The sequence below is a fragment of the Haliotis cracherodii genome, unplaced genomic scaffold (genome assembly GCF_022045235.1).
Source record: "Haliotis cracherodii isolate W230 unplaced genomic scaffold, xgHalCrac1.p SCAF_4, whole genome shotgun sequence".
In the NCBI taxonomy this organism is placed as follows: Eukaryota; Metazoa; Mollusca; class Gastropoda; order Lepetellida; family Haliotidae; genus Haliotis; species Haliotis cracherodii.
This window is the reverse complement of record NW_027266297.1, coordinates 57,159,628-57,173,319: the sequence shown is the minus strand read 5'-3', so window position 1 is coordinate 57,173,319 and position 13,692 is coordinate 57,159,628. Positions and strand designations below refer to the sequence as shown.

At 41.8% G+C, this 13,692-nt stretch overlaps 1 protein-coding gene across 2 annotated transcripts in view; it reads left to right on the top strand.

Annotated features, from left to right (window-relative positions):
* Positions 1-8,865, top strand: part of LOC139479967 (protein phosphatase 1 regulatory subunit 7-like) — a 30,053-nt gene extending 21,188 nt beyond the window's left edge. Inside the window, exons 11-12 of one of the 2 annotated variants that reach the window (XM_071262919.1) lie at positions 111-182; positions 8,597-8,865. In XM_071262919.1, coding sequence (XP_071119020.1) covers positions 111-182; positions 8,597-8,656 — 132 coding nt within the window. In that variant the 3' untranslated portion in view covers positions 8,657-8,865. Of the gene's footprint in view, positions 1-110; positions 406-8,596 lie in introns of those variants that run through there. The other variant, XM_071262918.1, reaches the window with a different exon arrangement.
* Positions 8,866-13,692: the final 4,827 nt, after the last annotated feature.

Sequence of the window (13,692 nt, the reverse complement as noted above, 5' to 3'; positions counted from 1 at the left end):
GCAAGGGTGGAAACTGGACTTTTATAGTCAGTTAACTCCCATGCCTCTGGAAGATGCTAATCAATGACAAGTATTGTGACCCTACTGACACTCCTTGTATTATGTAACAGTACACCCACAGAAGTCCCCGACCAGAGCACAGGAGCAAGGAAGATTACACAGATGTGAAGAACACAGATGAGGTGAGAAATGAAGGAGTGACAGAGGGAGAGAGAGGGCAGGAAGGAGGTAGGGAGAGAATGAAGGAGTGAATAGGGGAAGGAGAGAATGAAGGTGTGAGTGAAGGAAGAAGATGACGCACGAGGGGAGAATGAAGGAGTGAGTGAAGGAAGAAGATAATGCAGGAGGGAGAGAATGAAGGAGTGAGTGAAGGAAGAAGATAATGCAGGAGGGAGAGAATGAAAGAGTGAGTGAAGGAAGAAGATTATGCAGGAGGGAGAGAATGAAGGAGTGAGTGAAGGAAGAAGATGATGCAGGAGGGGAGAATGAAGGAGTGAGTGAAGGAAGAAGATGATCAGGAGGGAGAGAATGAAGGAGTGAGTGAAGGAAGAAGATGATGCAGGAGGGGAGAATGAAGGAGTGAGTGAAGGAAGAAGATGATGCAGGAGGGGAAAATGAAGGAGTGAGTGAAGGAAGAAGATGATGCAGGAGGGGAAAATGAAGGAGTGAGTGAAGGAAGAAGATGATGCAGGAGGGGAGAATGAAGGAGTGAGTGAAGGAAGAAGATAATGCAGGAGGGAGAGAATGAAGGAGTGAGTGAAGGAAGAAGATGTTGCAGGAGGGGAGAATGAAGGAGTGAGTGAAGGAAAAGATGATGCAGGAGGGGAGAATGAAGGAGTGAGTGAAGGAAGAAGATAATGCAGGAGGGGAGAATGAAGGAGTGAGTGAAGGAAGAAAGTAATGCAGGAGGGAGAGAATGAAGGAGTGAGTGAAGGAAGAAGATGTTGCAGGAGGGGAGAATGAAGGAGTGAGTGAAGGAAGAAGATGTTGCAGGAGGGAGAGAATGAAGGAGTGAGTGAAGGAAAAGATGATGCAGGAGGGGAGAATGAAGGAGTGAGTGAAGGAAGAAAGTAATGCAGGAGGGAGAGAATGAAGGAGTGAGTGAAGGAAGAAGATAATGCAGGAGGGAGAGAATGAAGGGTTATATATAATGGAGTAATGAGGGAAGGGCATGGAATGATGGAGGGAGAGAATGAAGGGGTGATATATAATGGAGTAATGAGGGGGGTAGAGGGAAGGGCACAGAATGATGGAGGGAGTGAATGAAAGGGAATGAATTAGGAAGGGAGGAATTAATTAGTGAAGGAGGAAATGCATTATGGAGAGTGGGAGAAATGAATGAGGGTGAGGGAGGAATGAATGAGGGTGAGGGAGGAATGAATGGGGGAGAGGGAGGAATGAATGAGGGAAGGAGGTAATGCATTAGGGAGAGTGGGAGAAATGAATGAGGGAGAGGGAGAAATGAATGAGGGAGAGAGAAGAATGATTGAGGGAGAAGGAGTAATGAATGAGGGAGAGGGTGGAATGAATGAGGGAGAGGGAGAGGGAGGAATGAATGAGGGAGAGGGAGAGGGAGGAATGAATGAGGGAGAGGGAGGAATGAATGAGGGAGAGGGAGGAATGAATGAGGGAGAGGAAGGAATGAGGGAAGGAGGTAATGCATTAGGGAAAGTGGGAGAAAGGAATGAGGGAGTGGGAGAAATGAATGGAGAGGGAGGAATGAATGAGGGAAAGAGGAATAAATGAGGGAGAGGGAGGAATGAATGAGGGAGAGGGAGGAATGAGGTAGATGGAGGAATGAATGAGGGAGAGGGAGAGGGAGGAATGAATCAGGGAGATGGAGGAATGAATGAGGGAGAGGGAGGAATGAATGATGGAGAGGAAGGAATGAGGGAAGGAGGTAATGCATTATGGAGAGTGGGAAAAATGAATGAGGGAGTGGGAGAAATGAATGAGGGAGAGGGAGGAATGAATGAGGGAGAGGGAGGAATGAATGAAGGAGAGGGAGGAATGAATGAATGAGGGAGAGGGAGGAATGAATGAGGTAGAGGGAGGAATGAATGAGGTAGAGGGAGGAATGAATGAGGGAGAGTGAGGAATGAATGAGGGAGAGAGAGGAACGAATGAGGTAGAGGGAGGAATGAATGAGGGAGAGGGATGAATGAATGAGGGAGAGAGAGGAATGAATGAGGGAGATGGAGGAATGAATGAGGGAGTGGGAGAAATGAGTGAGGGAGAGGGAGGAATGAATGAGGGAGATGGAGGAATGAATGAGGGAGAGGGAGGAATGAATGAGGAAGAGAGAGGAATGAATGAGGGAGAGGGAGGAATGAATGAGGGAGAGGGAGGAATGAATGAGGGAGAGGGAGAGGGAGGAATGAATGAGGGAGAGGGAGAGGGAGGAATGAATGATGGAGAGGAATGAATGAGCGAAGGAGGTAATTCATATGGGTGAGTGGGAGGAATGAATGAGGGAGAGGGAGGAATGAATGAGGGAGATGGAGGAATGAATGAGGGAGTGGGAGAAATTAATGAAGGAGGGGGAGGAACGAATAAGGGAGAGGGAGGAATGAATGAGGTAGAGGGAGGAATGAATGAGGGAGATGGAGGAATGAATGAGGGAGATGGAGGAATGAATGAGGGAGATGGAGGAATGAATGAGGGAGTGGGAGGAATGAATGAAGTAGAGGGAGGAATGAATGAGTGAGATTGAGGAATGAATGAGGGAGTGGGAGAAATGAATGAAGGAGAGGGAGGAACGAATAAGGGAGAGGGAGGAATGAATGAGGGAGAGGAAGGAATGAGGGAGAGGAATAAAGTAGAGGGAGATGCATATGGGAGAGTGGGAGGAATGAATTTGAGAGGGAATGAATGAGCAAAGGAGGTAATGCATATGGGAGAGTGGGAGGAATGAATGAGGGAGAGGGAGGAATGAATGAGGGAGATGGAGGAATGAATGAGGGAGATGGAAGAATGAATGAGGGAGATGGAGGAATGAATGAGGGAGTGGGAGGAATGAATGAGGTAGAGGGAGGAATGAATGAGTGAGATGGAGGAATGAATGAGGGAGTGGGAGAAATGAATGAGGGAGAGGGAGGAACGAATGAGGGAGTGGGAGGAAATGCATTATGGAGAGTGGGAGAAATGAATGAAGTAGAGGGAGAAATGAATGAAGTAGAGGGAGGAATGAATGAGGGTGAGGGAGGAATGAGGGAGAGGAATGAAGTAGAGGGAGAGGGAGGAATGAATGAGGGAGAGTGGGAGAAATGAATGAGGTTGAGGGAGGAATGAATGAGAGAAGGAGGAAATGCATTATGGAGAGTGGGAGAAATGAATGAAGTAGAGGGAGGAATGAATGAGGGTGAGGGAGGAATGAATGAGAGAGAGGGAGGAATGAATGAGGGAGAGGGAGGAATGAATGAGGGAAGGGGGTAATGCATTAGGGAGAGCGGGAGAAATGAATGAGGGAGAGGGAGGAATGAATGAAGGAGAGGGAGGAATGAATGAGGGAGAGGGAGAGGGAGGAATGAATGAGGGAGAGGGAGGAATGAATTTGAGAGGGAGGAATTAATGAGGGAGAGGGTGGAATGAATGAGTGTGGTAAGGAATGATTTAGGGAGGGAGGAATGAATGAGGAAGGGGTATGAGGGAGGTACATAATAAGTGAATGAGAGGGATTGAATGGGGAGGTAGAGAATGAATGAGGGAGGGTGAGAGGGAAGGAGTGAAGGATGGAAGGAGAATGGATGAATGAGGGTGGGAAGGAGAGAATGAGTGAAGGAGGTGGGGAGTTAATGAGGGGGAGAGGGAAGCAGTGACTAGATGACAAGTCAATCAGTTTAGAATTATAAATATCTGCCAGGAAAACATTGAGATGTCTGTGATCCGTTGGCTTGCTGGTACACACATACTTGTTTCCCCTTATTATTTCTTCCTTGTTGCCAACACCTGCATCCTGCGGGGACCACTCCCTCGAAACATCGTTGTCACACACACCTTATGGGGGTCACAACAAAGCATGCGTTCCTGGTCATGGCGATGTACATGACAATGTTCACGTACAGATTACACTGACATGCAGGCCTCAAAGTTGTGTATGTATATGTAGAGTACATTGTGTATACATAAGGTACATTGTGTATATGTGAGGGACATTGTGTATATGTAAGACACGTTGTGTATATGTAAGGTACGTTGTGTATATGTAAGGTACATTGTGTATGTGTAACGTACGTTGTGTATGTGTAACGTACGTTGTTTATGTGTAACGTATGTTGTGTATGTGTAACGTACGTTGTGTATATGTAACGTACACTGCATATATATGTAAGGCACATTGTGTATACATAAGGTACATTGTATATATGTAAGGTACATTGTGTATACATAAGGTACATTGTGTATATGTAAGGTATACTGCATATATATGTAAAGGACATTGTGTATGTGTAACGTACATTGTGTATATGTAACGTATACTGCATATATATGTAAGGGACATTGTGTATATGTAAGGGACATTGTGCATATGTAAGGGACATTGTGTATATGTAAGGTACATTGTGTATATGTAAGGTACCTTGTGTATATGTAACGTACATTGTGTATATGTAACATATGTTGTGTATGTGTAACGTACGTTGTGTATATGTAAGGTACGTTGTGTATATGTAAGGTATGTTGTGTATGTGTAAGGTACGTTGTGTTTATGTAAGGTACATTGTGTATACATAAGGTACATTATGTATACATAAGTTACGTTGTGTATATGTAAGGTACATTGTGTATACATAAGGCACATTGTATATATGTAAGGTACATTGTGGATATGTAAGGTACATTGTGTATATGTAAGGTACATTGTGTAAACATAAGGCACATTGTGTATATGTAAGGTACATTGTGTATATGTAAGGTACATTGTGTATATGTAAGGTACATTGTGTAAACATAAGGCACATTGTGTATATGTAAGGTACATTGTGTAATTGTAAGGTACATTGTGTATACATAAGGTACATTGTGTATATGTAAGGTACATTGTGTATACATAAGGTACATTGTGTATATGTAAGGTACATTGTGTAATTGTAAGGTACATTTTGTATACATAAGGCACATTGTGTATACTTAAGGTACATTGTGTATACATAAGGTACATTGTATATATGTAAGGTACATTGTGTATACATAAGGTACATTGTGTATCCATAAGGTACATTGTGTATACATAAGGTACATTGTATATATGTAAGGTACATTGTGTAAACATAAGGCACATTGTGTATATGTAAGGTACATTGTGTATATGTAAGGTACATTGTGTATATGTAAGGTACATTGTATATATGTAAGGTACATTGTATATATGTAAGGTACATTGTGTATATGTAAGGTACATTGTGGATATGTAAGGTACATTGTGTATACATAAGGCACATTGTGTATACTTAAGGTACATTGTGTATACATAAGGTACATTGTGTATACATAAGGCACATTGTATATATGTAAGGTACATTGTGTATATGTAAGGTACATTGTGTATACATAAGGCACATTGTATATATGTAAGGTACATTGTGTATATGTAAGGTACATTGTGTATACATAAGGTACATTGTGTATATGTAAGGTACATTGTATATATGTAAGGTACATTGTATATATGTAAGGTACATTGTGGATATGTAAGGTTAGTTATGATGCCACCTGTATTTGTTTGTGTTTCTCCGGTCCCACAGGTCAGTAATTATCTGGCCAATCAAAAGGATGTGAAAGTATGTTATCCAGCTCTGAAACAAAAGATGGGAAGGAAGTGAAAGTAGGGATGTAAGCCAGTCTGTTCCTTTGTTCTGTCCTGCTTGGAAGTACTTCACCCTTTCTGCTCATACAACAACGGTTGCAGTGCGGATATAGCTCAATGTTCTCAGTTCAGGATCACAATCACTTGGGGAAAATCTGGAAGATTCATGAAATGATACAGACAACATATCTGTTTTATCCTCAAGCAAATGTTGATTTTCTAGACTTTCTTTTTACTGCTTACTCTAAATGTTTAGCATGGATATGAGAGACACTAATCTGTATGTCCTGAAGGTGTGGAGGTGGGGACACTAATCTGTATGTCCTGAAGGTGTGGAGGCAAGAGACACTAATCTGTATGTCCTGAAGGTGTGGAGATGAGAGACACTAATCTGTATGTCCTGGAGGTGTGGAGATGAGAGAAACTTATCTGTATGTCCTGGTGGTGTGGCGATGAGAGACACTAATCTGTATGTCCTGGTGGTGTGGATGTTAGAAACTCTTATTGGTATGTCCTGAAGGTGTGGAGGCGAGAGACACTAATCGATATGTCCTGAAGTTGTGGAGGCAAGAGACACTAATCTGTATGTCCTGAAGGTGTGGAGATGAGAGAAACTTATCTGTATGTCATGGTTGTGTGGCGGTGAGATACACTAATCTGTATGTCCTGGTGGTGTGGATGTTAGAAACTCTTATTGGTATGTCCTGAAGGTGTGGATGTAAGAGACACTAATCTGTATGTTCTGGTGGTGTGGAGGCGAGAGACACTAATCTGTATGTCCTGAAGGTGTTGAGATGAAGACACTAATCTGTATGTCCTGAAGGTGTGGAGATGTGAGACACTTATCTGTATGTCCTGGTGGTGTGGAGGCGAGAGACAATAATCTGTATGTCCTGGTGGTGTGGATGTTAGTGACACTAATCGGTATGTCCAGAAGGTGTGGCGGTAAGAGACACTAATCTGTATGTTCTGGTGGTGTGGAGGCTAGAGACACTAATCTGTATGTCCTGGTGATGTGGATGTTAGAGACACTAATCTGTATGTCCTGGTTGTGTGGAGGCGAGAGACACTTAAGTACTCATGGAAATGAAAAAACCCTGTTTTGCTGGATTTGATAATCGACACAAAGCATTACGTAGGTGTAAATACGAAATAACTAAACAACTGGAAAAGTACTAGTCTGGATTTGCTAGTTTTATCTCAGTGCTCAATACAAAATGTACTTTACAGGAGATAATTTGTGGGCACTTTCAACATTCAAAAATAAAAGTAGGTCAAATTGAGATGGCAGAAACAGGCTATAGGCATTATGCAAATTAGCCTGGAAAAAAGTTATCAAAACAACAATAAAAATAACAGCCATGTTTATGTACATAATAATAATGATATGTACGTTGTTGTTTGAGAAGGGGAAATGTTACTTTAAAGTTCTGACATTTTGACGATGATTCACTATCCCACAATGCCACTCACAAATCACTAACCACTGACAAATCACATGCACGTGGGTTTCAAGCACCTGTTTTCACCTGTCGTCAAGGTTTCATAGGTAATGGACATTCACCTTGATCTACTAACACCTGGTTATGCTTAGTTTCACAATATTCTGTTTTGTTCATATTTTTACACACTTTTATGTGTAAAAAGACATATAAACCTTTGATACGCTGTATTTGTGCCAAGGCCCAATTAGTACTAATTGAGTTGTTTGAATAGTTATATATTTTGTATATAAACTGCATTTATTTAAAATCTGAGATCGAAAAAACAGTTTTTTTTCAATTCCGTGAGTACTTTAATCTTTATGTCCTGAAGGTGTGGAGGTGGGGACACTAATCTGTATGTCCTGGTGGTGTGGAGGTGAGAGACACTAATCTGTATGTCCTGAAGGTGTGGAGATGAGAGACACTAATCTGTATGTCCTGGTTGTGTAGAGGTGAGAGGCACTAATCTGTATGTCCTGGTGATGTGGCGGTGAGAGACACTAATCTGTATGTCCTGGTGGTGTGGAGGCGAGAGACACTAATCTGTATGTCCTAAAGGTGTGAAGATGAGAGACACTAATCTGTATGTCCTGGTTGTGTGGAGGCGACAGACACTAATCTTTATGTCCTGAAGGTGTGAAGATGAGAGACATTAATCTGTATGTCCTGGTGGTGTGGAGGTGAGAGACACTAATCTGTATGTCCTGAAGGTGTGGAGATGAGAGACACTAATCTGTATGTCCTGGTGGTGTGGAGGTGAGAGACACTAATCTGTATGTCCTGAAGGTGTGGAGATGAGAGACACTAATATGTATGTCCTGAAGGCGTGGAGATGAAGACACTAATCTGTATGTCCTGAAGGCGTGGAGATGAAGACACTAATGTGTATGTCCTGAAGGCGTGGAGCGGAAGACACTAATCTGTATGTCCTGGTTGTGTTGTGGCGAGAGACACTAATCTGTATGTCCTGCTGGTGTGGAGGCAAGAGACACTAATCTGTACGTCCTGAAGGTGTGGAGGTGAGAGACACTAATCTGTATGTCCTGAAGGTGTGGAGGTGAGAGACACTAATCTGTATGTCCTGGTGGTGTGGAGGTGAGAGACACTAATCTGTATGTCCTGATGGTGTGGAGGTGAGAGACACTTATCTGTATGTCCTGATGGTGTGGAGGTGAGAGACACTAATCTGTATGTCCTGGTGGTGTGGAGGTGAGAGACACTAATCTGTATGTCCTGAAGGTGTGCAGGCAAGAGACGCTAATCTGTATGTCCTGGTGGTGTGTAAATGGCTGCTTTCTGTGTACAGGTATTGAAGTGTGCTTACAACGAGCTGGCCCGGGACCAGGACAGACTGGAAGATGTGTAAAGAGTTCATTCATAGCTTCACACAAAGGATGAAGATACTTTTACACTGGCAGATGTGAAAGAAGGGTGGGCAGGCAATATGCTCCTTTCCTTACAGACACCTCAGTTTTCCAACCTGTTAGTTCTTCATCCTCGTGGGTTGTTCTTCACTTCAGGACTTCAGGACAAAATTTTGAAATACCCAGTGGTTAAAATTTGAATTTGGTTTCATTTAAAGGGGCACTGATCTAACGCAATTCCCCGGGACTGGTTGTTGCCTTTGTTATTGTTTTTTCCCAGTGAGTACCCGGATGTAGAGCAGAAATCTAGACTAGCTCGCGACCTCTGTTGCGCCATTCGTAAGCGCATTAGTCACTTTTATGGATACCGGTAGTAATAAGAGCGTATGGTCACATTGATCAGCAAAATGGAATACAGTTTTCGAGATAATAAGGAAATGTAGGTATCTTTGTGGGTAGCATCGGTAATGGTGACGAAGTTTTGATAAGTCACTTGCCTGGTAATTTTGCGATTTAAGTTTACACTATTTTGACTTGCAACACAAAGTAAATATTTCATCTGAGCATTGCTTTTTTTATAGTGTGTATATTTTTTTACTGTCAAAATGTGTAACATATTTATTAAACGTCTAAATATTCAGTTATTTCACAAAGTGACTGAACAACATTTCCATCTGTATTATTATGATAATGAATTCCAAACATTTTGATGTTTAATGTCATCACCGAGAGACTGAAAATGTAACGGTGAAAAGTACATTTCTATGTTGTTTGGCTTCTAATCCTACATAATAATCTGTTGTGATGTTTGTAGGCCCTTTTGATCGTCTTAATCAATCTGGACAGATTTTTTAGTCAAAATGACATTTTACATTTTACACATTTTATAAATTGCCTGAGAGAATCACATTTTACAAATTGACGGTAATCTATACACGCTTACAAAGGAAATGACCTGTGAAAACAACGTCTATCGCGCATTGAAGAATTTCCCAACCAAGACGTAGAGAAACAAGAACGAATCGGTTCAAATGAAGGAAAACAAAATGCAAATACCATAATTACAACTTACCAAATTTATGTGTATAAATAGGCAGCTTCCTTGTTCGAGTAATGTATCCGTGAATATCCACTCAAAGGAATAATATCCCACTCATCTGCAGCTATACAAAATAACTTATTCGATGTCACGTGTTTCTGTAACTATCAAATATTCTAAAAGATATATATCGTTTCGGGATATTATAACCAGTGTTCGTTTCTCAACTGATCACTTGGATTGTTTCAGGTGTTTGACATAGGTGTCAAGTCTCAAGGGTTGTCTGAGAAAGGCCACGTGACAACTATTTTCATTACGTCCACGGTTCCTAAAAAATCCACTGAGTTTGATAACAATGAGCAACCAATCAACGTATTATCAGTTAACCCTTTGAACAAAGTATGTTGTTTTTACAACGGCACTTCACGCCATGATATGAGTGTATTCCCTTTGTTTTAGTAAACCTAGACATGTAAACACTCACTTTTGACATATCCACTGTGCAAGATAACAGTGATTAATCAATCAACGTATTTTCTGTTAATCCTTTGATGACTAGGAACGATCCGTTGATTTACCAAAAAAAGTAAATCAACTGATCATTCATCTCTTGCTGGGCTGCCACGTGCATATTACATAACGCACATTTCACCTCACTTTAAACCTGCATTTAGATTGAATAATTACCCCAGACACAATAAATGCCAAATGAGAACCTTTGTCAGGTAATCTAAGTGGTGCTAACACTAATTGTACCTGTAATAAATTCATTAACTGAGCATCAAGTGAATGACGACAAATACACAAGTGTAGGGTTATACGAGAAAACGTGGATGACAACAAGGGAGTAGTAATCGTATTATCGACGCAATCCGAAAACCGAAAATGCTTTCACTGCATGGATACTTTTTTTTAGTATTAAACTATAACCATCTGGGGTATTTCCAAATGACGACTTCCGATGAGCTCCGCCGTTCTTTTTGTCTGTTTGTTTAGGCTGAAGAAATTAATTAACATGCGCCCTTTGTCGAATCTTTATAGATCACATTTAACCAATCAGTGTTTATTCAAAAATGCGTAAAACAAATATTGCCTCCAGCCTCCAAGTGTATTTAGCTGTCCTTGCAGACGGTAGCCCAGTCTCTGGTCACGCTCAGTTGCGTTGCGTATCATCCGGGTACTCACGGGGGAAAAAACAATAACAAAGGCAACAACCAGTCCGGGGAATGGCGTTAGATCAGTGCCCCTTTAAATTAGTAAGACTTTAATATCCTCAGGAAGCCTCGTGAAAGGATCTTACCCGTTAAATCGGTAAAATCATGGGGAGAACATACCCCTCCCTCCCCTCCCTTCTTCGTGATCCTTGATCTTCCTCAGTATTAGATTAAGCAGGACCGCACGGTAGTCATACCCTGTACAGTATATTCCGACCAGTATCCAGGTACTCAATCACTCCTTGTGAGCCAGGAAGCAGTTATCTGGAATATGTGACTAATCTTGTATATGACTTGTTCTCTTGTGACCCCAGTGACTGGGGAAATATGCCTTGGTGTATCAAGTGTTGAGTCAACGTTACCTACTTCTACTGTGAGTCGTCTAAGGCCCCGCGATGCGCTGTGCAGAGTTGCGTCCCTTGGGCACGCCAGAAAACTATGATTGTGGGTTTGAATCCCGGTTCGCCCCGATTATGTTTCTAGGTTTGTCAGCACCATACCCGTCTTGTAGGTTTCACCGAAGTTGTAAATGTCTGAGTCCGGCATATCATTGGGCTTTCCTCCCACATTAAGCTGACACGCCGTGATATAACTGGAATACCGTTGAAAGCGGTGTTAAACCTAATCCACTCACTCACTCACTCTACTGAGAGGGATTATCATCGTTTTACTCACAGCATGTATTTTCGTTGTTTTTTTAATTCAGAAACTTCAGTCCCTGTGGATGGAAGGGGACATTTCTAATTATTGTTGATATGCTTTAACTGTTCATGTTATCGACAGTAGAGACATGTTTTTGTTAATGATTCTGACAAAAATTGTTTTGAGAAAAGTTTCATGCTAAAATATAAACATTTGATTGTATGTGTTTTATTTATTATGTCACTTGCCAACAGTTTAATAATGGTTGTTATCAATGTTTATCAGCTTTTTTTTATTGGACAGAATAGAGCGGGATACACAATACTTATCTATTAAGACTACTCTGTTCACCCAGCAGTGAATGGGTACCCGGTAGGATGAGATGACAATGTGGTTGTAAACCTTCTTAACAGGCAAATTGGGTTGAATACTCCCCAGGGAGAAGAGAATGATTCTTGATTGCACACTGATCCAGTGACCGGGGTTATCAAAGCGCTTTGAGCATGCCCCTGAGTGGTGTGGAAATATGAGGAAGATGAATTGCCTATTATTATTATTATTATTATTATTAGAACGGACAGCAGAAAACCATGAATTAATGCCAACTCAATCTGTACATTGCCTATGCATAACAGACCACTGTTTAGCTTCATGATGGTGTCAAGGGACAGTGTGGTAGCTGAGTGGTTAAAGTGTTTGCACATCATGCTGAAGACCCAGGTTCTATTCCCACCTGTATACAATGTGTGAAGCCCGTACCTGGTGTCCACTGCCATGATCTTGCTGGAGTAGTGTTAAAAGCAATGTGACACTACTTATGCTGGTTCATTGTATACTGTGGTGATAAAGAAAGACACATCTTATATTTGGCTTTCCTTTCACACTGATTTACACATGTAATGCATGGACAATTACCTCGCACTATTATTTGTGTGATGCGAAACAATAGATCTTAAATTTAGTTTAATTGATAAAATTTCAATATCCTTAGAGAGCCCTGTGGAATGACCTTACCCAATTAATCAGCAAACAGATGACAAGTGTTGAGTCATGTGGACAAGGGGGCACGAGTGGCCCAGTCGTCTAAGACACCGCGATTCGCTGTGCAGAGTTGCGTCCCTTGGGCACACCAGAAACCTATGATTGTGGGTTCGAATCCCGATTCGTCCTGATTATGTTTCTAGGTTTGTCAGCACCATACCCGTGCTTGTGGGTTTCACCGAAGTGGTAAACATCTGAGACATGCATCACTTCGGGCTAACATGATGCGATGTGGACAATACATGATACAGTTACTTTCGACTTTGAGTATATAAATATACAATTCATTTTAAATGAAAATGTGTCAAACCACTTCCTCTTTGAGATGTCTGTTTGTTGGGATAATTAATGTGTGAACTTGTTATAGTTGTATATTTGTTCTGGTTACCATAGTGTGCCTGTATTTGTGGTGGGGCATGCTTTTCTATGTTCATCTTGCAAACGGATGTTTAGGTAGTGGTGTAGCCTTGTGGTGTTTAGTTTCACTCATCATGCCGTTGGGTGGTCAGGCTCGATGACTTGGTTGATGCATGTTTTCGTATCCCAATTGCGTGGATCGATGCTCATGATGTCAATCATTGAATTGTTAGGTCCAGACTCGATTTTATACAGACCGCCGTCATATAGCTGGAACATTGCTGAGTGCGGCATTAAAGAACAAACAAACAAACAAACAAACATAATTCCAAAGACCGGTTTTTGTGTACAATGTGTGAAGCCCCTTCTGGTGCCCTCCGCTGTGATAGGCTGGACTCTTGCTTACAGAGGGCGTACAACACAACACACCTTAAAATGGCGACAAACGGGATCGGGTGGTCAGACTCGCTGACTTGGTTGATGCATGTCATCGTATCCCAATTCCGTGGATCGATGTTCATGATGTCAATCACTGGATGGTCTGGTCCAGACTCGATTACTTACAGCTCACTCACTCTTGCAGTACCACATAGTCGTCCATGTTAGACAGCCCTTTGCCAAATATTACAATCGGTTCTACTCAGCATTTCGGTCCACTTTCTCTGTGATATATGGCATTACACCCAATTCACTCACTAACTCCCTCTGATAGGGGGTGCTGACAGGTTCAGTAAGGTCTCCCTTT